The 24,599-nt window shown below is 42.6% G+C and overlaps 1 protein-coding gene and 1 long non-coding RNA gene across 9 annotated transcripts in view; one reads left to right on the forward strand and one right to left on the reverse strand.

The window, feature by feature from the left end:
* LOC119397741 (dual 3',5'-cyclic-AMP and -GMP phosphodiesterase 11) overlaps positions 1 to 24,599 on the reverse strand; it is a 532,132-nt gene that overhangs the window by 54,918 nt on the left and 452,615 nt on the right. For all 7 annotated transcript variants that reach the window (XR_007416391.1, XR_007416392.1, XR_007416393.1 and 4 more), the window contains exons 8-18: positions 23,155 to 23,292; positions 20,095 to 20,165; positions 18,784 to 18,847; positions 18,044 to 18,091; positions 16,746 to 16,889; positions 14,986 to 15,129; positions 10,911 to 11,057; positions 10,295 to 10,402; positions 9,319 to 9,428; positions 2,124 to 2,211; positions 847 to 947 (exon numbers count right to left, since the gene is read on the reverse strand). Coding sequence is in view for 4 of the 7 variants with exons in the window: in XM_049416417.1 (XP_049272374.1) it covers positions 847 to 947; positions 2,124 to 2,211; positions 9,319 to 9,428; positions 10,295 to 10,402; positions 10,911 to 11,057; positions 14,986 to 15,129; positions 16,746 to 16,889; positions 18,044 to 18,091; positions 18,784 to 18,847; positions 20,095 to 20,165; positions 23,155 to 23,292 (1,163 nt within the window). In the remaining 3 variants the exon portion in view is untranslated. The remainder of the gene's footprint in view (positions 1 to 846; positions 948 to 2,123; positions 2,212 to 9,318; positions 9,429 to 10,294; positions 10,403 to 10,910; positions 11,058 to 14,985; positions 15,130 to 16,745; positions 16,890 to 18,043; positions 18,092 to 18,783; positions 18,848 to 20,094; positions 20,166 to 23,154; positions 23,293 to 24,599) is intronic.
* On the forward strand, positions 5,608 to 6,401 carry LOC125758756 (uncharacterized). 2 transcript variants are annotated; one of them, XR_007416397.1, is made up of 3 exons: positions 5,608 to 5,739; positions 5,786 to 5,865; positions 5,960 to 6,401. It is a non-coding gene; the product is annotated as an uncharacterized LOC125758756 (long non-coding RNA). The 2 variants fall into 2 exon arrangements; XR_007416396.1 differs by having other exon boundaries at positions 5,818 to 5,865.

The following is a 24,599-nucleotide window of genomic DNA, read 5'->3' on the forward strand; positions in this document are numbered from 1 at the left end:
CAGCTAGCTGCATCTGAATTTTGCGTGTCCTCTTGCGTCTCGCCGAGAAAATGCATTGATTCTAAAAACAGCACATCATAGTAAATAGAGTCAATTCTGCAAGGGTCATCTAACATGCAATATCAAAGGTCCTGTAGACAGGACCACCAGCAGCGCAGCTGCAGCAGCAGCAGCAAGTCTGGCTGACGGGATGCCAATGGGGAGGCATACTCGCTTGCCGATTCGGCGAATTCATGAAATATTCAAACGGCGCGCCTAACCGGAAAATGCATGACGTCACTTCCGTGCGGCGCAGGAGTCATTTCTGTGTGGGAACGGCTCGTGCACCGCGCGGCGCAGCAGTTTCTGCCTTTGCATTTAGGCATTAAAAAAAAAAAAACGCCGAAGTTATTTTCACACACGCATCGTTACTTTTGGATACTTTTACTCCCCTTTGGTCAAGTTGGCTACTTCTTGGATAGTTTTTGCAATTTGTTGGCTATTTTTTTGCCTTTTGGACCTGGCAACCCTGCTGGGAGCCTACTGTACTGAAATGCGTGCTCACAGTGAGAATTGCACTAAATTCACCTTTCTTAATCAGTCACTTTCATGCAAGTATATCATGCAAGTCAAGAAGCAAATGGTTAGTTCTAATACTTCAGCACTTCATTTGACACTAAAGCCTCTGATGTGTGCCCTCCATCATAGTATAAACCTGAGCAAGGACATCAGGTTGCAGGCATGACTTTCTGAGACATGAACAAAAAAATTAAGAGAATGCAGCCAGTAAATTGTGTATTATGTTTTTGTTCACAAACTAGAAAAAGAACAATGAAGCAGGGAACAGGCACAAGCAAATAGTCTTACCGGAAGTAGACAGCAAGGTCTGTGGCAAGAATGGCCTCTTCCACGATCCGTATGATGGTGGTGTACTCCTCTGGGGAAACATGGCTTAGAATCTGGTTGCCCTGCAAGAAGAGCACATACATGCTAAACACACAGTGTAGAAAAAAAAAGTGTCATCAGGCCCCACTCCAAAGTTTGGTTATATATACACTGAAACTGTAAGGCACTTTCTATGGAGCGCTTTACCGAAAGAATTTTTCAACTCACTTCATTATTTGAGGAGTTAGAAGAACTTAAACCGCCCTGTTACCATGCCACTATGAGTTGAGCGCCACTGCCAACAGACAGTCTTCCCCTTTATCTTGGCTATCGTCGACAAGCGGCATTCCTTCCATGCATTCTCCCATGTACAGGAGCATAAGGGCCGTGTCTCGCTAATGTGCTGAGCACTGCTTCCTTTTCTCATCTTTCTGCATTGCTTCAAGGTGCATTTATGGTAAAGGCATTGCACGTTCCACCTTGCATTATTAACTGAGTTTACATGCCACGACCAGTGGCATTTCAAGCAGTGCATGTTGCAAAGGACATTTGTGTGAGTCCTTGATTTTCACTCAAACCAGGGCTGCCTCAAAAGAAAGTGCACATGGCCTCATGTTAAAAATTTTAACCATTTTCGTCCCATGCTGCCACCTCATACTTTGTAGACATGATCAACACTATGATCAACGTACGATGCTTATTCACTTGATTTCCCCCAGTGTGGTCCCGGTGCCTTTAAATATTTTATCCCCCAACCTTCCACCTTGACTTTAGAAGGCACCGCTGCACTTCAACTAGTAATTTGTTAATATTGCTCCTTGGCAATTCCTGAACTAAAGCTTCATAACCAGGCACTCTTAAACCCACATGAAGGCACTTGAATGAAGACAGCTAGCTCTAATACGAGGAGAGTTAGTGAATGTTTTAATCACTAAACTATTCCCTAGCCAATAAAAGAGCTTTTAGGACAACATATTTATGAACATAAAAGCCAGGTTACTTTTGCTTATGGCATGAATGTACATAGTAGAAATATGGTGCATGTAGTAGGAAAGGCTCTACACAGCCATCAGAGGCAGCTATTGGCAGGAATGGAGCCAATATGTCAAATTAACAGAAGCAAACAGTATTTGCGTGTAACAACAATTGAAAAGGCTACTTTCTATTTTTTTATGAACAGCCAACAGCTTTGACATACATCAAAAGAGTCTTATTTGGTTTATTTTTACTTAGTTATATATACCATGTAGAGTACATACCTGGCTGTTGAGTATCATGACACACTGGTCAAAGTGATGGTGCTCCATTGTTGATGTAGAATACAGCTGTGCCAATGGAGATGACGACCTGAAATATAGAACTAACAGTGTTACAGATCTAACAGTGCTAACACTCAAACTGGCCTATAAAACAGCCTAGATTTATATGCCATGCATTTTGTATGAAAGCGTGTGCGCCAATATACATATAGCTCCCTCGATTTCAAAGTTAATGTGTGTAGCAAAGAAATAATAATAAGAGAATTCTCAGTATCAGCCATAAGATTCATGCATAAGCAACAATATAACCTATTTTAATAGTGTTAGAATTGGTTTCATTAGTCGGAAATATCCTTGTCTAGATAGTGCCAAGCAAAATGTGGATGAAAATATAGTTAAAGGGCTGCTGCAGGCAAGGTATGTTTGTTTTCTGCAGTCTTATTTTTGTACTGTCTTTTGCCCATAAATAAAACCCGTTTTGTTCATATTATGAGAATGTTGCTATGCACTGTGATCATACAGAACCCTGTTTTTCCACAGGCACCAGTGCATGCTTGCTCACTGCATGCTTGCTTTTAAGGTCACTTTCGCCAGAAATAAATAGGTTATGTGTAAGTACTCGAAAATTTCGAATATGATCCCTAGCTATTCAATTCAATGAATTGAATAGCGTTCTACTATTAGACTTGGTAGTCAAACTGAATAGTGCCCATTCGAAACCCTAAGTATTTCTAAAATATTTTTCGTATAAGCTGAACTGATGGGAAAACCCCAAAGGAATGAAACTGTGGAATAGCTAGGGATCATTTTTATTGTTTTAATCATTGAATTGCCAAGATGCATGTAGTCCGGGCTTTCACAGGGCTGTTGTTGCTATAGTGATCACCAGATGAAGGTGTTTTTGCTTAGAACTACAGTATCACCAAAGCGAAAGCGTCATTAATCCATTATCATCATCACGCGGTTGGTGGTTTTGTTAGCCGGGCTCTTGGCGATACATGAGAACCTTCTCTCACATGCTCTCACTAGTATATATATATATATATATATATATATATATATATATATACACATACACATCTAAAAAATAACAGATGCAAGCACTGTGTTTGTATAAATTTAATTGTTCTTGCAGATGCAGTATTCAACACTGATGTTTACCAGCATCTGATGCTAAGGCCCACGTTGTAATAACGGGTTTGTTTGTTTCATTCCATATTTAGCCATATGCGTGGTGTTCGGTTCAACATTATTTAATTTTTGTGTCTCAGTTCTATTTAAAAGCGGAGGACAAATTAACGCTTTGAATACTGTAGTCAGTGTTGTATTTCAACCTACAGTTACAATATATCTCGAACACTATTGTTGCTGCTGTACATGAGCTCACCTCAGTTTATAAAATTGTGGCGTTTTTTGTTGGTCAAAAGTAATTGTTAAAAAGTTCCTTGTTAAAGTCTGTGAATATTTGTTTCAAATAAAAAGTTGTGGAATTATAGGACAGTTTTGAAATTTGTTGCCTTACTATTAGAAAATTATTAAAATAGTATTCGATTCGTATTCGCATTCAATTCAGTGTCATCCCTTTTTGATGCTTATTCGATTCAGTTCTAAAATACACTATTCAAACACCCCTAATCATGTGCTGCTGCTCGCGGGGTGCCTAGCATGTTCAGAGAATGCCTAGCATGCTCAGTGCATTCCTATTATGTGAAAAGGCATTGCGCTTTATTGCAAGGCATCTCGCCTGCATTCTTAAATTGTCATAGACTATATTCATGTACTTCAGTGTAGATTTGCTAACAATCATAGTTTTTGCTAAGATTACTAGTTATAAACCTGGCACTGCAATAATTCATTCAGCAATATGGAAGTCATGGGCAGTACATCAATTATTTGTGTTAACATGTTTATTGACAAAATATGCTATAGTTTATTGTTCTTCTGTGGTTTCTGTGGTTCAGTTGTGTAGTGTGCCTACTTTATGTTTATTCGAAGCAGTTAAATGTACTACTAGAGTCACAGTTCAATTCATTGCATGATTTTCAGAGTATAAATAACCTGCAGCACTTTTCAAAATGCATGCTGCAAAACCCCGATGGTTTGTTAAATGTACTCAGTGAACGTTAATACCATTCATAAATACCAGTTTTCATTTGCATGTTTGAAAGTTTTGAATGGTAGAAATCAGAGGTTAAGTGTTGAACAAAAGATCAGTTTAAGAACTCACAGGACTCACACTGTAGTTTGTAGCCACAAAGATAAAGTTATAACAAACCTATTGGCCACGTTCCTGCCATCTAAATGCTGGATGAACAGCTAGATGACATAGCTAGTGGCACACACAGACACTTACACTATAGTTCCTTCTAGTATTTATAGCACAAAACTCTGATTACAGTGATTAGAAAACATACCAGAAAATTCTTACACATTATTTTACTGAAAGTTTCTCATTAGAAAATCGTGGCCCATATTTTAATGTGTGTTACTGAAGCAAAGTTCATAGTCATGTCTTCCAAATGGAAAATGTGAGAAGGCTCGAGCAAAGACACTTTCATGAATATGCAGATGAATATTTTTGAGTAGTATTAGGAAAAGATGTTTAATGGTTTCCTCTTATTTATATTACATAAAGTTCAATGTTGATAACCAGTGAACTGAGGGTTCAAGTATGACAATTTTAAAGAGGCTATGAGCAGAAATCTTGGACTCTGAGAGAACTACCCTGCAGTCTAAGGATGCAAAACCCAGACAACACACTACATCCCAGGGACTTCCCAAAAAAGTCCAAACGTCCCGCATCCCAACAAGGTGGTTTTTAGGATGTCCTTTAGACATGTGCATAGGGATCATTCCTAAAACATCCCTTGTAGGATCTGATTGGGACTTCAAGTTAGCGGTGAAATAAGCTACCGTGTTGAAAATTGGCGATCCTAAACAATCGGAAACAGCAACTCCGCCGGAGAGCATGGTTGGCGCGCGTGCACAATTGCATATCTACATGCACATGAAAAACAATATATCCGCGTTTTTTGTGAAAGTGTTCGTTTGTTTTTTTTTTTGTTTCTTTCTAAATGTCGCGCCGTTATGAGGACGAGGGATCGATTGCTGTCTGCGTGAGCAAGTGTTGCACTTGGTAAAGGCGGTACAGCGGTACGGCGCACGTACTCGCGCCACGCACGCCGTGCTTTTCGTGAAAGATCAGAGAACGGCGGCCGCACCGCACGAACGGTGGTGTGGTGGTGTCGTATTTATAAAAACACCGACATATTAACTTTAGAAGAATTGAATGAAATATTGTTATTTTATTGTTTTCTTTCTTAGGTTTAATACGCAATTGTTCTTTAATTGCGCTTACTGCGAGCCAACACCTGCTCAAATAGTGGACGATTTGCTGCGAGCTCACTAGACTGCGAGCACTGCGCAGACATTGCCATCGCCATCATGGCGCCCGGCGTGTTTGGAGTTCGGGGGTTCGGGTAGATCAGACTCTTCGTTGGCCTCGTTTTTAGGTGTTTGATCCGTGACGTTTCGTCGAAAAATCACAAGCGCGCATGCCGTAGGTGTTTGCCTGGTTGCAAGATCTTGCCGATTTCAACGTTTTTCCACCTCTTCGGTAAGTACTTGACATGCCTGGATTACTGCAGTCAGCACGTTCTTAGCACTTTCTTCTTTGGCTCCCCACCGCGCGCAGGTTGGCGTACGCTGAACTGGACCCTCGCAGCAAGAATGGCACGTGGGAGTAAGTTTTATTTGTGACGCGATTTGGTTTATCTTCCGCAGAAACTGTTAAGCTCACAATGCTGATATGTTGTTGTTGTCGGCCACGTGTGTAGATTGACACCGCGATCGTGGAACACATGGCTGATCTGCCTCGAATAACTGCAAGCCGGCGCGTGCGTAGTGCCGTGGAAAACGATCAGAAGTCCTGGACGACAAAGAAAAAAACTTCAAAGGTTTGTTGTACATGTTTTCCACGGCAACTGACATAAACGTAAAAAAAATTGGAATGGTCAAATGCATGTGTCAAGTTTAACCATTTGTAGTGGGCTGTGGACATGAATTAAGCATTGCTGCACACAAGACTGGCTTGCCCTCAGTTTATGCCCAGTACCAAATTTTTTGCTCTCATTATGACACCATTTGTAAGAAAAGCCAGAACTTATGTTCAAAACAGCGCATATTCTTGCTATTCTTTTATTCAGTTGCACGTGTGAGTCCTGCTGCTGGCCATCAGTTAGCCGGTTATCAGAAGAAAAGGGCACAGCCCAGTTTTGTACTGGTATATATCGTATCGTTTGTGATTATGATCATGATTTTTGCCTTACTGAAACAAGAAACTGAAAAATGTATGTTGGTGTTTCTGCTACATCTCTATGAAGCAGCAGAACCTGTTGCTCAGTCACTTGGTGCATATTAGCAATTGGCACCTTGTCTGGCTTCCCGATACCTCCGCCTTTTTTCAGTGCATGTTGTTTTCATCCTTTACCAGCAGTCAAGTAGTTTCACACAACCGAAATGACCAACTAGCCCACTCTGTTTGTCAAGTAGGTTTTACTTCCAAACAAATGTAGCACATTTGTGATATGCACTGTTGCTCAATGATATTCTTTTTGCATGTGCTAGCTGTGTACACATATTACATGATCTTTTTCTTTTTTTTTCAGCTGCTTCTAGTAGTGGTGCCCCTGGTGTGCACCTTTACCCCAAATGTCTGCACCTTTGCCTACTGGTAATGACATAGAATGTGCTCAGCTTCCTGGACATAGGCATGCAGGTTACGAGACGGAAAACGTGCAGCTTAGACTTCATGCTTGTAAATGCGAAAGTCGTAACCGACATAATTAGAGTAAGCTAAAAGGAGAAATTTCTGCTTATGAGCAAGTAATTATGAAGCAGGTTTTACTCCTCTTAAACTAGCAGACATGCAACAACACAGTTGTGCTATGTTTGTTTTGTGGGCCACTTTCATGCATATTTGTGCTTACAGTGGATATGCATATACATGAAGGATTTGTTTTTTTTCCTCAGCTGCGTCTGCGAACCCCGCTCCTGGACAACAGCTGGGAGGCTCTGTGTTTAAACGCGTGCACCTTGGACGTCATGCTCGTAAATACCAATTCCTTTGTTATTCCTGGCATGAATTTCGTTGGTAAAGCAATAAGTAAAATTGTGCATTGTTGTTTACAAGCACTTCAGTATGAACCAGGCTTAAAGGAGAAGGGACCGACAACTGGCCAGAACTTGTGATTAGATCCTGTCAGACCGCGCTATATACTGACATATTCCAGCATCCTTTTCGCGCTGTGAGTAGGATTTATATCTCTAAATTGTGTTTAAAAGTAACAAAAAAAAGCCATGTTGTGCAACCTATCGCAAGAGCCTTGAAGCTAGATTGCGGAGTTGATCACTTTGCTGTACAAAGTCACGTAGTCTGATACCGTCATGTGTGCCATTATTGGTCCTAAAAATATTAGTATGTATATTACTATCCATCCCCGCTCTATTCTGTGCTGCTTATGAGGTAAAAGGAGTTGCACGGTGACAAGTAATGGCGCTGCCTTCGCGGTAGCCAGTGGACCATGTCGAGCCGCAGCGCATGCGCGCGAGTACACACACACGCAGTAAACCGCCGCGCTCGAACACGAACCGCTGTCACGCTCACTGTTTGCATCGTCTTGTCACGTGTGTATACGACTTCATATCCGTCGCAGATAGAAAAATTCGAATTACAAATGTTTCACGGCATTTCCCACATCACCATTCCTTGATTATACACTCTGACTGGTAAGCTTTCTCTCGCGTTAAAGAAAATAGGTACCATAAAAGTTGGTTGTCGGTCCCTTTAACCTCTTAACACACACACAGGACAAAGTAGGCATGCTATATCCCCGTTGTGCACCATCTTTGTGCGTTTGTGTGTGCAGTATGGACATGTACATTAAGGCTTTGTTTTTGTTCTCAGCTGCCTCTGCGAGCCCTACTGTTGGACGCCAGCTGGAATGCTCTGCGTTTGAAAGCGTGCACCCCAGATGTCATGCTCATAAATACAGAGTTCTCATGATTCTAGTGTTGACAAAGCAATAAGTAAAAGCAGGCACTTGTGCATCTGGAATGAGGTTTAACCCTGTCTCAGGAGACATAACACAATATAGTCATGCTATGTTCCTGTTGTTCACCATTTTCATGCATGTTGTGTGCAGTACGTATACATACATGCAGGCTTTGTTTTTGTTGTCCTCAGCTGCCTCTGCAAGCCCTTTTGCTGGACGCCATGGAAGGCCCTCCACTCGAAAGTGTGCACCTTAGACTACACGCTCATCAATACCAAGTTCTTTGTCCTTCTCGGCATGATTATAGTGCCACATAATAGTGAGGCAATAAATCATTTTTGCTGGTCACTTGATGTTCCATGCATGTTGCTTGCTTTCTGAACACATGACTTGGTTTTAAGTTATCTAGTTATCTATGTGAAAAAAAAGTGGGTTGGTTGGACGAGGAATATGCTTTCCTGGAGAGGCAACTGGCTCTCTCAGGTAGGGGGTGGTCGAGCGCGATGAAGCAAGTTAACATGTTATGGGAGCAGATGTCCCACCCTTTTGAAATAATCCTGCAGTAAAAAGTGGCCACATGTCCCAATAACATCCCACACGCATGCAGTTTTGGGACATCCCAAAAAGGTCTTTTTTTGTATCACTTGGGATGTTTTTCCACCTTGTGTGGGACGTCTTTTGGATGTCCCGAACTCCCAAAAGGGATGTCATTTGGATGTCCCTAGGATGCCTTTGCGTTGTCTGGGAAGCTTGTGCATCATTATCATACTATCTACAGCGATGACTACAATAGAATATCTGTGACAGAGATCAAGAATGCATAAATTAGTGTAATGTAAAAGCAAGCTATCATAGCTAATCACATTCATTCTATAGAAGTTGGTCATTAAGAGTTGCAGCAGCCGGTTGCACCTATAGGAGTGGGTAAGGGCAAGGGGAAGTGTGAAGGTGTAGCACACAGCAAATTTCTTGTTGCTCCAAACAATTGCAGGCTTTTCAAAAATTGTTGAGAGAACTTTGCTGAGACAGATAGCTTCATGAAGCACTATGTGTGAATAAGCATTCATGCTGGAAATGATTCAGAGACAATTTAAAAGCCATATGTCAGGGTGCAAAATAAATGAGCTGCTGTGTATCTTTACTTGATCTGGAAGGAGTTGTTGGTGCCTCTGTGGTCCAGGTCATGGCACAAGCAGGCCACGATGAGGCCAAAGGTTTCCAGATCTCCAAGAACTTCATGAAGCTTTGTGTTCTGCGGGTAAAGAACATCCTTGTGTTAAAGGTACGATATAAATTAAAACGTGAAATTTTAAATGCTTATGACTTGCACATGACTATCGTTCACAAATGGTCCACTTAATGCCACATTTTGTCTTCTTATCCTGCTACCAAACCCAATCACTGGTAGGATGATCTACTAGCACTAAAAGATATTATCCAGAGGCATATGAATGAAAAACCTTAAGTTGAAACAGGATTTCAAAACACTTTCGTACAGCAGTGAAGTCACTCTGTTAAGAACAATATTCTATGTACTCAACATGTTAACACTTCTGTACAGCAGTGAATTCACTCTGTTAAGAACAATATTCTATGTACTAATCATGTTATGTGATAACACACACTGAGTAGTGCCCCTTGAGTGACCAATAAAGTTTGCGAGATTGTGCTGCAATAGGTGGCACTTACGCTACTCTAATTAAATAAGACGCACAATAATAAAGGAAAAGAGTCAAATCGACACCTGTCTCTCTCTTTTCTTCTATTGTTGCGTGTCTTATTGACTTGCAAGAGAGTGCCGTTTTTTTTTTTTTAATTTAAATGCGAGCAATGGCATTATGTAATATGAAAAATACATGACTCTACAGGCTGCATCTTACAAGAAATCTCATCTTCATAAGAGGCAACAGATCACTGCAATGACTAAAACCATGTTTTCACTTCATTTGTGGACCCTTTTACAAATTACCTTGCAGCCTACATACGTGGCATCACTTACAGAAAAACAACGTATACTTATTGGCAGCTTCAGCTTAACCATGTTATTATAAAGAGAAAAAGTGTTAAGATTTTTTTTTTTCTTCTAGTTGATAACAGTAATAAAACACATAGTCTTACGGTAAGGATGGAAAACATCATCTGGCCAACGTTGAAAGCATGCCGCCAGTTATGGTAGGATACCTTGCGGTAGTTTTTCTTGACACTCAAGAGCCACCGGCATAACACCTGAAAACCAAAGAAGGATAGACAGTAGTCGTGATGTAATGCAACACATCCATGAAAAATGCTGCTAGAGAGAAATTGACTTTTGCGGCTACTTAAAATTTGATGATATACTAGTATTAGAAATGCAGCAACAATGACAAGCTTTGGCAAACCGTATTGAACAGGGGCGGCACCAGTGGGGGTCTCGGGGGCGGCTCTAGCCCCTCCCCAATATTTCCCCTGCCCCCACCCCCTTGCCCCCCCCAAGAGCAAACAGTGAAAACCCTACCCCTGAAGGAGCTCACTTGTCATCGGTGCCCCCCCCCCCCCCCGGTAAAAAAGTCCTGGCTCCGCCCCTGCGTATAAATAATATAAATAGGCCAGCTCAGTCAAAAGGATGAACATGGCATTAGGTTAGGTTAGGTTAGGTTCCACAGAACATGTGTATTTTGAGCAAGAAATGTCATTGAATAGTTTGAATAGTACATACACCAAATCAAGTAGTTTTGTGAAATTCTAGTATACGCACCAGGTACTCAATGTGGAATCGGTTGAGGAAGTCCAGTTCAAGGAAGATACGCAAGCAGGCCTTCAGCATGCCATTATCATCGAGACTGAAGTCATTAAACTTGTAGTCTTGCAGCCGCAGTGATTGCATTGATGGAAGAACACACTCCTGCATGAGTTCCACGTGAAATGCAGGGATCAAGAACACAATGCAACAGATTCATACTGCACAGTTTCTGCTGAACAGTATATTTACACCTTTTTTTATTTAATTAGAGCTCTTCAGTTGACTACTAAGTGACCACTGTTAACACGCTCAAGTAATATGTCTGTTATTCATTACTAGTGATGCTACCGAGGACTTCTGATTTGGAGCAATTTTTGGAGCAGCAAAATTTCCGTTTTGGAGCACTTTGGAGCAGCAAAATTTTCATCTTGGAGCACTTTGGAGCAGATAATTTTGCATCTGGGAGCACTCTGGAGCAGCGAATTTTGCATCTGGGAGCACTCTGGAGCAGCGAATTTTACATCCTGGAGTGCACTACAGAAGCATATTGCAATATCATTCAAGAACCGGAATATTACTATGGGGCTCTTATGAAGGCTAGAAATATTTCGATTCATTGCAAATCTCATGGAAAAAATCATCTCGGGAGAACTCCATACTTCACTCGCAAATGAAAAAATAAACGCTCATGCAGTTGAGTGTTCTGGATTAACCTCTTCGGCGATTATTTTCGACACTAGCAAATAAACAGAATACCAGATCAATAAAATTGCACTTTATGAAATAACACTCTAAATACATCTATGTGGTTATCAGCAGACATTGTAGACAAACGCCGTGATGTACAGCAGTGCCTCAATGCCAAAGAGCCACACTGTCCCTGATGCATTCCCCTAAGAAAACCCCAAGGTGAAAGCCAGGTTCTTTTTCTTCTCGATCGACGGGTTGATCCTCCCCCTCCTTCTCTGCAAGCTTTCTGCACCTCACCTGGTTTTGCGCTAGCTCCATGATCGGCGCACCGATTACGGAAGCAGTGTAAAGCGACGATGTCTTGATGGCGTCATCACGTGACATCACTATATATGACGCCATGATGACGTCACAAGTTTTGACGATCTATGACGTGATGATGACGCCATCACGATTATTTTTGCATCAATAGATTAACGCCACCGACGGTCAATTTTCATGTTTGATAAAGCATCTCATGGTTTCGCATTAATATTGCGTATTGAACGTTAACAACCTGGCCTTACATACCAAACTGTCCTCCACCATGTCACCTCCTTGCCATGCGTGAAACAGCTTCGCTTATCATCCACTTCACAGAGTGAAATGGCTCCTGAACTTTTTTTAAAGTGTTTATTGTGATAACAATTATATGGACGCTCTCCGCGGATTTTCGCCGTCACCATTGCCGTAATTTTCTGTATAAAGACGAAATTAATAACATCACCATGCGCATTCTAGCCGCGGGTAAAAGCTCGCGAGCGCTGGCGACGAACGCGGCTGAAGCGGAGATTAAGCTAGCCGGCCGTCTGACTCCGTCCCACGGACAGCGCATGAGATAACATCTTCCCGCGTGCGGGCCTGCCGTCGATTGCTCATCAAACAGAGAGGAAACGCCCCGCCCGTCTTTCGTAAGGAGCATGAAAGGACGCCAGAGGAGCGGGGGGGGGGGGGGGGGCGGACCGCATCGTTCGAAGGGCGCAGTCGCTTGCGCGCACGCCATCTCGAGGCATCAGGAGACGGCTCGTAAACTTGCCGTGCTCTCAACGCTTACTTCGTGTAAGAGAACTCAGAGCAAGAAAACGCTTCGGTTCCTGGAGCGGCCATATTCCCTTAAACCAGTGTTTTGTTGAGTTACGCGAGATCGAATCCAAATGAGTTAGCTGCTAGCCTTACTTCGTTTAACAATACAATTTGTTGGTATCGCATTCATTGCTTCGCCCTTAAGCGAAACCGAGTTTTTTTACCCGTCAGCTGTTGACCACCGAAAGCGAGGGGCGGACGTGTAACATGAGGTAGCCGCTTCACTGTGGGCCGTCAGCGACGGGCCCGCTACTGACAGCTGCGTATTTGCGGCTGCTTCGACCAGGATATATGCTTTAATTAATGAGATGATATTTTTAAAAAGCAAGCAAAAAATTTGAATTGGAACCCTAGCACGTGAGCTCGAAAGGGCAGGGCCTTTTAGGGGGTATTTACCGCAGAGTGATTAAACTCGGACGTGCTGGTATAAGCAATTACGAAAAAGCTCTTCCGAATGAAGATCCGTGGATAAAGTATATCCGAGGAAAAGCGTGAACGCGTTTCCACCGTTCGCGTGCTCTTCCATAAACGCGAAGCAAGGAAAATTCAATATTGTTCCATATATATACTGCTAGCGATCCCAGATTTCATTCCGCGATGTCCGGAAACAGAAGTGACAGACATTTTAGCAGCACACATGTAGTTATTACTGAACATTGCTTTCCTTACGTGCCGTGCGACGCTTGAAACGAGCTATCAGCAGCGTTTCTAGAACAGACGACGTCCGCCGATGAATCGCCGTCGCACTTTCTCGCTACCGAGAGGCCTATACGTCACGAGCCTCTGCGGAGAGCGCGTTTTGCTCTCAAGCCGACTTGCAGAACAGAAGCTGCGTCGGCACCGTGCATGGCATCGTGACTTATTCGGGACGCACGCGCGAGCACTATTTATTCAGCGGAATAATTCTTGGTCCATGGTTGCGACTTTGGCAGCCCCAAGATCAAGCTGCACATGTTCTGACGTGCCGGCTGTGCGATTGCCGGTGATAGACGCCCCCAAACCCGAGACTTTGGCGCAGTTTGGCGCAATTTTCGTCGATATTATCAGGATGGCGCAGTAAATACAATTTGGCGCACTTTGGCGCAGTTGGCGCAGGAGTGGAATCACTGCATTACAACCGTAGGAAACAGCTTGATATCAGTGTGCTTTGACTGCTTATTTTGTGCAATTCAGCATTAAGCTAGCATATTAACCTTAAATTTACTCCTCTTAGAAAGCAAACAGGGCAACAGAAGGCAAGCAGATTAATACAGATGAGTGTGAGCACCAGAAAGTGAATCATTTTATACTTTAATGGATTTATAAATAATACCACATGTCTGATTAATGTTTGTCTCTGGAAATCAGTTCATTACAGGTAAGATGTTATCAGCATTTACGCTTTTTGCATTCAGCATATGAAGGTGCAGAGCTGATAGGTCCGTGTTCACAACATCAAAGCACATTTCCATTAAAGTTGAAGAACCTCGCTAGTAGTTTGCAGCAAACAAAGTTTGCTTTCGAGAACGTCCAGCCAAGCTTTCAGACCAAACAAGCTCACATGTGATGATTCCATGTGCTGAAGCAACCCATAATTGGTAGAATGCACATTCTATAATTTATAATGCCAGCGTGTGACAACTCACAAAGCTTCACGCGCTAACCATGGCGTGCCTTTGACCTAGGTCAGTGCCATCACTTATGTTGGTTTTACAGTGGAGCTGCTAGAGCCTCGCTAGGATAATCATGGCGTCCACAACTAGCCTAGAGGGTATGTGCCACAGACATTGCAATGGGCAAGCCCCACTACTCACCTCCAGTCCACTTAAAATGAAGAAGCTGTCTATAACTAGCCTAGCGGGTGTATGCCAAGCAGCTTTTAGCATAGCATAGCCATGTACAGTATAGCAAGGAGGTGAGAAAGCGAAGTGAGAGAGAGGAGGAGTAATGCGGGAATAAGGAGGAAGGAAGAGGGTAAAGCATAGCATAGCCATATATACTATAGCAAGGGGGTGGCAAAGGGAAGTGAGGTTGAAGAGGAGTGATGTGAGGGTAAGGCAGAGGGAAAGGAGTAGGCGGTAAAACCTAGCATAGCCATATATAGTATACTATAGCAATGGGGTGGGAAAGGAAAGTGAGGATGAAGAGGAGCGATGCGAGGGTAAGGAGGAGAAAAAGGCCAGGGAAAGGAGGATGATTGAGCATTGGATGTTTGAGTAAAGTCATGTGCAATTGTAAATGACTTCTGCAGGACAGTTCAAAACTCAAGAATTGCTCCTTCTATACGAAACTAACTTACACTGAGCTTTAGAGCCTCTTCAAGGGGCGCAGATGCATGGTAGGAGAGCACCTCAAGCGTAACTCGTTGTTTGGCCATGGCCTTCACAACCTTTTCATACATCTGCGTGTTCTGGATGCCCAAGCCACAGAAGATGGCAAATGCCTGCACATACATGATGAGAAGAAATGAAGCACACGCTGCAGGTGAAGAATCAAGCACTGTGCTATCAACCAGGCGAGTAGTGATAAATAGCGAGGTGGTTCCACAGTGCATAGTGAGGGACATGACGTGATACAATTCCTGCTTACTCCTTTAAAAATTTACTGCGAGGAAAATACTGCAAGGACCATAAAAAAAAGCTGGTATGGATGAAATGTGGTTATTTACAGATGGTTGAATGAAAACAGTTGTCCAGAAAAGCAGTTACAGAATTCTGCACTCAACACTAAGGATATATTATCTTCCTTCTCTCTCTTGCCACAACTGGGGTGTGACAACATTACAGATGCACTCAACACAATCTGCTGTACTTGACGTCATTGTCTGTCTGCATTCAGCTGATAAAACTTGTAAGTAGAACCCCGCTGTTACGTTCCTCACTGCTGCGTTTTCCCGGCTGTTACGTCGTTTTCCGCCGGTCCCGGCATAGCTCCCATAGGATACAATGTATTGGGAACCCCGCTGTTACGTCGTAACTGTCGGACCGTTCCCGTATGATACGTCGCGAAGTGCGCCCGGAGCCGACCGAGTGACTACCAAAGAGAGCGGCCATGACGCATTTTCACGCAGCTTGGCCTCGTTTGACCGTAATATTAGCCGCATGAGAGGCGCAAGCAACAGAATCTTTCAATTGATGCAAACAAAAGCATGGCCTTCGAGATTCAAATTGCAAAGATGGCGTCTATGACGTAACTGCTCGCGAAAGCAAGGCCTTCGAGATTGGCATTTACTATTGACAAAAGCATAGCCTCTGAGATTTGCATTGCACAAACATGGCGTGTATGACGTAATTGCTTGCGAAAGCAAGGCCTTCGAGATTGGCATTCACTTCTGCCATCGCGTTGGCGTAGACTCATCATCATCGTTATTTGTCGGAGAACGGGAGGAGTTCGAGCTGGTTGGAGCTCGCATGGTCGTGCGTGCGGTTCGCGGTCGGTATGGTGGCTATACGGTCGGACTCGCCGCGCCGGTCGTGATTGCGTGTGCTTAGTTCTTTCATGCCTACAGCTGTTGGTGTTAAAAAAATCACATACGTTGATTACATTTCTGTGGATAAGGCCGTCCTAAGCTCCGCGTTTCTATTCATCGACTAGATCGCGGCTGAGCGCGCCAATTTTCGTGCTGCTCGTAAGAATTGAAATAAAATTCTGTACCACTAAATATTTTGCCGTTTTTCCTGTTTTTCGGCTCTTACGTTTCCCGTCTCTTACGTTTATTTCCTACGGTCCCTTCAAAAACGTATCAGCGGGGTTCTACTGTATTACTCTCTGAGCTCGTAAGCAATGTGTTCTAGTTCTAATTATGATGTATAGATGCTGCCAATAAAAATTGACTGGATAGCTTGCCATCGGTGCTGTATTGTTACTCTGGTAATCACTTACACCCCGATTCTCACAGACAAAATATGAAGGTAGATGCATTTAACTGCACCTCCCATGTACACTATGCTCTTAGCAAAGCTGCGGTCAATGGTGAGAACACACAAGTGGGTGGAGCACAAAGCAACTCAAAACTGTGACATTCAAGTGAGAATGTACAGAAATGTACAGCCAAATCACCTCAAGTAGCTGCTCGTCGTTTTTGTTGAATGGCTCGCCATTGAGCTTATTGATGAGCTGGGCCACACCTAGGACTAGACGATTGGCATTGTAAATTGGAATGCAGAGGATGGACTTATGTCGAAACGAGCTCCCTTCATCCACCTGCAACATCAATAATGTCAAAACAAACATGTCAGCAGTGCTGGTGGTGGCTGATTCTTCAAGAAAACAGAACAACCAACATAACTCTTCAAATGAGATTATAATAACTGGACGACCTCAGAATAATAGGATGCATCACATCACTTTGCATTAAAACACAAGTAAGTTCAACGAGGGTCACAACACTTTTATCAATGTGAAATTAATTTTGGTCAAAAAAGTTTTTGGACGTGTGTCAAAGTAACTTGTAAATTCTTCTGCATTAGGCTTTAACTGAAAAAATGGAGCTCAAGTAGTACGATCAATGGGCAGCCGTGAGCATAAGTGTACAGACCATGGGAGCGCATGCCGAAATTGCCGTCTGCATCATCTAGTGGCAAGCCACCTCTGCTGCCAAGATCATCGCTCTGGCCACGCATTCGCCAGAGAAATGCGCTCAACATCACACGGCTCACCACTGGACAGCGCAGACGGCAATTTTGGCACACGTATACTTTTGTTCACAGGTGTACATTTGGCTGAAAATATTATTATAAGGCCCCCACACTCTGTATCAAAATATTCCTTTCATGCAGCAGAAAGAAACTATTACAGTCTTTTTGTATAAATAGCACTGCTATTGAATCCACATGCATAAATACTATAGCTCTCTGTAACAAAGAGGAAACAGGTCGAATAAATTTATTTGCCTCGGTGCAGAGACTAGACACAATGCAGAAAAATGAAGAAATGTGTTATTCTAGAGAGATGTGAACATGTTATAAATTTTGTGCAGTAAAATAGGTTGGGAACTTGACCTAGCATCTGAGGAAAGAAAGTAGACATTTAAAAGTTGGGTTTTAGAAATGTAGGTTGTATATTTTACAGTTGTCCTTGCCACATAAGCTCAAACCTCTATTGGGTATAAAAAATATGGATAGAACAAATTATCGAATAAATATGTATTGTCTCCCCATTATCATTACAGCGTACATATTATTACATATGTTTATAACAAACATAGATTATAAAATGCTATTTTTCAGTCATATGCATCTTAATTATAATGAGCTTCCACCCGATTATATTTGGCCCTCAGTGGAAGGCCCATGATGGCAGAATGAGAAGGCTCATTTACAGAATGTAAATCACTGATAACGATACTAAGTGCAGACCTTTGGATCGAACCGGTCATCTTTATAGGCGTCAGGTATGTTGAGAATCTGCAAGGTAAAAAATGGGATTTATTATAGACACATACAATATTTGTCATAAAAAAAATGTAGTCATTCTACCAGAAGGTCAAAGCACGACAGCAATAGCAATTAAGGTATTAGAATATACACATTACATGAGGTTAGACTGATAGTTCTATGGGCAATATAGGTAACAAGAAACATTAACTTAATAACTATAAATATTTCACACACCTAAAGAATAACATGAACAGAGTTCATTCGGGGAAAACAAGCACTTGCTGTTGCTACAGTGCTGGTGTAATGAGTGCCAGTGTCAATATAATTACTATCACAATTAACCAAGGCTGATGCATGCATAGGCACTGACAAGAGTTCCATATATATGCATTATGGAAAATATTCAAGCTACATCAATATATCTGCAATCAAGCAATTCACTAACTGTATTGCACACATATTCCATTCTCAGTGTCAGCGCATACGTTCAAAGCTAATTTAAAAGCCAAAAGTTATCCTATATATTTATATGCATTCCTTGCATGAATACAGCTTTCAGTGATGGCATGTTACATGCCATCACTGAAAGCTGTATTCATGCAAGGAATGCATATATATAGGATAACTTTTATATGCGACAAGTGTTCCTAACTGTATCTAGTTTTGTGTATGAACAGGCAAGCAGTATGAAAATTAAACAATGCTAAACCAGTACATACCTGACCAGTTGCGACCACTGACCCTGTGATACCAGTGTTAATGGGAAACCTGCCTTCATAAGGGCTGCAAATAAAGATCATAAAGAAAAGTCACGCTTCACAGTATGTAAGTCCAAAAATGGTTTGCAGTGGTGCTTATAGTATACCTACAAATGTTCATATAGCTGATACACTTGCTACATGCAAGTGGAGAGGCTTACCAACAGTGTCTAATTATGTGAAAATGTTTAAATGGTCTAACTGGGTTTCCTACCGAAATGCCATTTGTAAGGTGTCTTAACCAACAGCAACCAGTAAAGTACAAGCGAAACAGGCTAGACACAGGACAATAGGTTAATTCATACAAACAGTTATATCCATTTGAAAATGGGAATAAAAAACTGAGATAGGCTAGAATGAAAACTTTTTTAAATAACTGTTAAGATGTACTTGTAAAAGAAAATTAAAAGAAGATGCACAGGGAATATCATTGTTCAAAAGACTGAGAGCGTGGGAAAAGGACGCCGAATGAGGTAGAACCACACAACACGAGCGCTCCTGTTGTGTGGTTCTACTACCTCGCTCATCGTCCTTTTCTCACACTCTTGGTCCTTTGAACAAAATGCTTTACCAACTAGCCCACCTATCCATTCTTACATCATAATATCATACTATGATATATAAGTATCATAAATATAATCCAAACTTTCATGTTTATTTTATAACATATTTCTCTACACTTCTCTGTGACACTTAACTTCGGTGTCCCTTTCTTCTTCAGTCTAGTATATTCACTTTGCCTTGTTTTACCACCCTACACCTATACCCTGTCTGTATTTTAGTGTACTTACTTTATGTCTTGTATATATTTTTTCATGGTGTACACATAATGAAGGGATCCTAATGGGGCTAGTTCATAACAGAAATATCATAAGAGAAATATTGAAATATGGCCGGCTAACATCTTCAGATATCATGACGCGCACAAAATTGCTTTTCTCCATAATTATCGTGATCAAGAGGGTGCTCCAGCCACGGTTTGCTCATTTTATCTTATAATAAACACAAGAGTGCCATGCATGCGCATTGCACACATACTTCCAAACCCATACAGGCGAAATACAAAAATGCTCGTGCCCTGTGCTTTGAGTACCTATTAGAGAACCCCGGTGATCAAAATAATTTGGAGCCACCTACTATGGCATCCCTCATAACCCAGAGTGCAGTTTCGATACATTAAAAATGTCCAAGTCTTTATGTTGGGTACCTCAGAAATATTTAATCACAAAAAAGAATTTGACATGGAAAATGATACAAACAACTTGTTTATACCTGGTACATGTAGCCACATCTTCTCTGAGAGCATCTTTAGCTTCCAAGTCAAAGACCCGGTGAAAAGCAGTCTGCAGCAAGAAAAGTTTGGATGATTACTACACATATGCAATGCTTACTGAGCACCAAGTGTCTTGACAAATTCACTGCAATAGAGTTATTCAACATTGCTGAATTAAAGATAACTGCATTAAAGGGGTCATGAACCACTTTTCTAAGTAATGATCTAATGACCTCAGTATCGGAGTTTACTGCCTCCCGAATCGATTGCTGCAAAAATTTCTTGAATCCGTCAAGAACGAGCGGAGTTAAGGGGTTTGGCGCACGCTCTCAGCGCTTTTTCTCTTTTCTCGTCCCAATGAGTGCACTGGAAGCTACACAGGGAGGGATGGCACTGTTGTGTTGTGATTGTATTCACCAGTTTCGGTTTCCCAATTGTTCTGTAAGAATGCCAGGGGGCGCCGCTTTGGCATTCATATTCTACCAGGCGACGTGTAAATAAACGCAGTGTATGAAGAGGAAGAGTATTTCCGCAGCGCGTTGATGAAGTCACGTGGTACACGTCGCTGTGCGGCTGTGCTGTCCTCTGTTAACCTCTGCCTGCGCGCGCAAAGTTGGCCGGCGGGGATGCAGGCCGTTGCCCACGTGAGCAAGACCGGCGAGACGCGTAGCGCGGTGGCCAGAATCGATAGTATGCGCACCCCTTCTGCGGTAGTGTTATGTTATTTCGGCAGAGTAAAAAGCTGGGCTTGGTGTTCCCTGACTACTAACGCATACAGTGCGATGGAGTTAGGAGAGGCTAGGATAAACGCACATCTTCATTATCTTTATTGCTAGCGTGCATGCTTGTTGTTGACATTCGACCGTCAGTTCGTGTAGCATATCGTGCTTTAATTGTGGTGTTCTAATGCGGCCGGTTTGCTCGCACTGAGCTTACAAGAGTGCCCCCTACCTCTAGGCCGCACACCTTGATTTAGCAGCCCTAACATTGCTTCATTTCGTTGCTGCTGCAAGAATAAATTCTGCAGTGAACAAAGCAGTACAAAAGCGTGCACTGTTGGCACAGAGCATTACGACGTTCGGCGACGAGTATGGCGAGTACGAACAAGGCTCTGTCTTCGGGAGAAGAAGCGGCGCGGAGGGAAAGATGATGGGAATTTGCGAGAGCATGGGCCAAACGACGACGGGCCGACCCCGAGTTTCGAGTGAGGGAGGCGTGTCGCGGCAACTGTACGACAAAGCTCATCGGGAAGAGAGACGTTCGGCCGCCCAGCAATGAAGGGAATCCGATCCTGGCTTGCAAGTGGCCAAAGCAGGAGCTCATGGACCGTTTAGCGGCGTCATATTATCATCGCTGTATCGACAGCTAAAATAGTACTTAGTAAAAAAGGCACACCAAAGCCAAGGAAAAGGCACCAGCTTTGCAGTTTCATCATCCCTCAGTCTTCGCGACGCCAAGTCAGTGAAGCTGTGCTAAATTTTACCCTTGAATGTTGCATTTGTGCGCTGTGACGTGCAGCTCATGCAGTTACTGCGTCATTGCAATGCCCACTGAATATGTTGTAATAACAAAAGGAAACATGGCATTGCCGCAGAACCCAACGACGGTTGGAGTGCCGCCGCGGCCGCGTCTTCATCACCTAGGCAACCGCGACCGCCGCGCGCGGTGCAGCTCTGTGTACCACGTGACTTCATCAACGCGCTGCTGAAATACTCTCCCGTGTGAAGAGTACTCGTAGAGTGCGGACGTTTTGCGAGGCTACCCACAGCAGGAATGGAGGAAAGAAGTTACGTCAGCGCGCATCGTGAAACGCGATCGCTCTCCCGCTGTGATTCGCGTGTGCGAGCGTTGCTACTGTGTAAAGTTAGCAGACTGAGGAGTGCGGCGCCAACAAGTGGCGGCACCCCGTGGTAAGAAGCGCATCTGATCTGAACGCCGCTCTCGATTTATGTCGGCTATCAGCCAATAAGGATTCTATGTCTCTTGTGACGCAGCGAAGCAGATACGCGACGTCAACCGGCAGGCGCTGTGCCCACTGACGAGAGTGAGAACCGGCCTCTGTTTGAAAAGAGGGCACCTGAAAAAACAGTAACTTCGCGCTCCGCTTGCAGCCTTTACACGGCGCGCACGACTGCAATATTTGGCTGAGCAGTTCACAGCCGTGTCAGCTTTCCACAGGATGTGCTTTTTCAACAAGCCCAAGGGGTGCTTCATGACCCTTCCAACTAGAGTTATAGAAAAAAAATACACAGTACACCAAAAACCACAATAGTAACTATAGCAAGCCCAGTTATGTGAGGGTGATTAACCAGTGATGCTTTGTTGTTTTGTGAAGAGTTGAAGAGATAAGTGATCTCATTGTTCAATGGCAAGGCTATATTTTGATTGTTTTGTGAGGAAAGGTGGAGACACAGCAAAGCACACCTCAGAATGGTATGGATGCATACGACAACTTGCAAAAGCATAGATCACAACTTCTATTTACAGCAGCCTAACAGGCTCTAGGTCACTTCAAAACTGCACATTTTCTTTGTAGCTAGAGACCAAAATTGGCCAGAAAAGCAGACATCTTTACACGTTTTGTTAACAGCTTTTTTTTTTTTTACTTACAACAGTGGCATCAAGATTGTAGAAGGTATTTGGAAGATGGAGAACAAGTGGTGATGGCGCAGCCTCTCTGTCATTGAGCCATTCATTCTAACAGTAATTTTGGAAACTATGAAGAGACACCATCACCCACACAAGTCCTCAGTTATCCACCTTCACTTTCTATGTCATAATGCAGTATACACAATTTCTTACATTTTATCTACCAGCAAATAGTAAAACTATCAACCATCTTAATACGAAATGTTTTGTCATATCTACAAGTGCAAAACTCATTTACAGTCCCTTTTCATTAACCACATATCCAAGAAGCCATCCTATGTGCATGCCTCCCGGTGCCAATGTAGAGTGGCTGTTTTGCAACAATTAGAAAAGTCACCACAAGATCGCTGCCACATTTCGTTGTATATATCTCGGGGTATTTGCAAGAAAATATCAGAGACTGTACTCACCCTGGTCTCATGGTCGACAAGTAGCACTTGACAGCGCTCACATTCAAGCAGTGACTGCATGTGTGTCATGATGCGGTATACGACCTGTTCAATGGTGCTCTGTTCTTCAAACACCATACGAGCTAGATCCAGAAGAACCTGAAGAAAGCCACAAGCACAACTGCTGCAGCAACGGTTTCACAATGAGCATGGGTTGAAGGTCACGGAACTTCACAAGTGACAGTAACCTTGAGGAAACCTTTAACAAATGTTATGCGGTACCATCATGAGAAAATGCTAATAGCTGTGCCACTGTAACTAGCCTGTAAGCATTCGTGCTAGAGCTAAGCAGGAGAGATGATGTTCCCATGCATTTTCCCATGCACTCAAGTTGCTCTAACCGAATAGGCCTGAGCTCCTACTAGAAGTAGCGTTGAACCGGAGAGGTGCACTTTTGAAAACTTGAGAATACGTGCTGTGAGAAGTTAGAAGTGGCAGGGACAGTGGCACCAGTTTGCATACTGACAGCCTAGTTATGACTGAAGACTGAGGCTTGCCATTTATGTTAGAATAGATATATTTTACTTATCGTGTGACTGTAGTCAAAAATGTAGGGAAGCTATGGAGGAAACGCCCACACACACATATATGTAATATATATAATACACACACACACACACACACGTATATATATATATATATATTAGTGTCATAATGTCATAAATGTCAGGATATATTCCCTTAATAACACTACATTGAAAATGAGGACTTGTAATCAGTCCACAAACCTCTGCAGAGAAAAACTTTCAAGAAATTTCATCTGCAGCCTACAGTTCACTGAGTGTCAGTGTTACTGACACATTGATGAATTCAGATTGTTATTTTCATTGAGACGTACAAACCTCCAGAAGAATGTTATATGGACATGGAACCAAGTAAGAAAAGGGCATGCGTCTTTTTATTTAACATGCACGTCATAGTGTTTTTCTTTTTTTTCAATATAAGACAGGAGTTAGTGGGAAGACTGATGAGAAGTGATGGGAAGTTGTCCAACAAGAAATGTTGAAGCGAGCCAAATTTGCTGGCTCCAGTGACATTTTTAGTTTGACAACGTCTGTTATTGCTTGAACATGATTTACCGCCCTGTTATATTCGATGCCAAGTTCCTAGAAAGTACACCAAGTTTTTCATTTTATGTTGATCTCGTCTTACACCAAGACATTCCATCATTGCCACAGTAAACATTCAAGCTCACACATATGGGTTTCTTTCCACATTTCAAAGTCTGGTGCTTCATATGATATAACCCAATAATCAAATTATATGAGCCTACACTGGCACTTACACATGCACTAATTATTTCGTGTTTCTTGCATTTCAGTCCTGCACATTTTTTTCTAGGTGAAACTGATGATATTCACAAAGAAAGAAAGAAAACCTCAATATGGACCACTAAACACAGTGTT

This window comes from Rhipicephalus sanguineus, chromosome 1 (genome assembly GCF_013339695.2).
Source record: "Rhipicephalus sanguineus isolate Rsan-2018 chromosome 1, BIME_Rsan_1.4, whole genome shotgun sequence".
In the NCBI taxonomy this organism is placed as follows: Eukaryota; Metazoa; Arthropoda; class Arachnida; order Ixodida; family Ixodidae; genus Rhipicephalus; species Rhipicephalus sanguineus.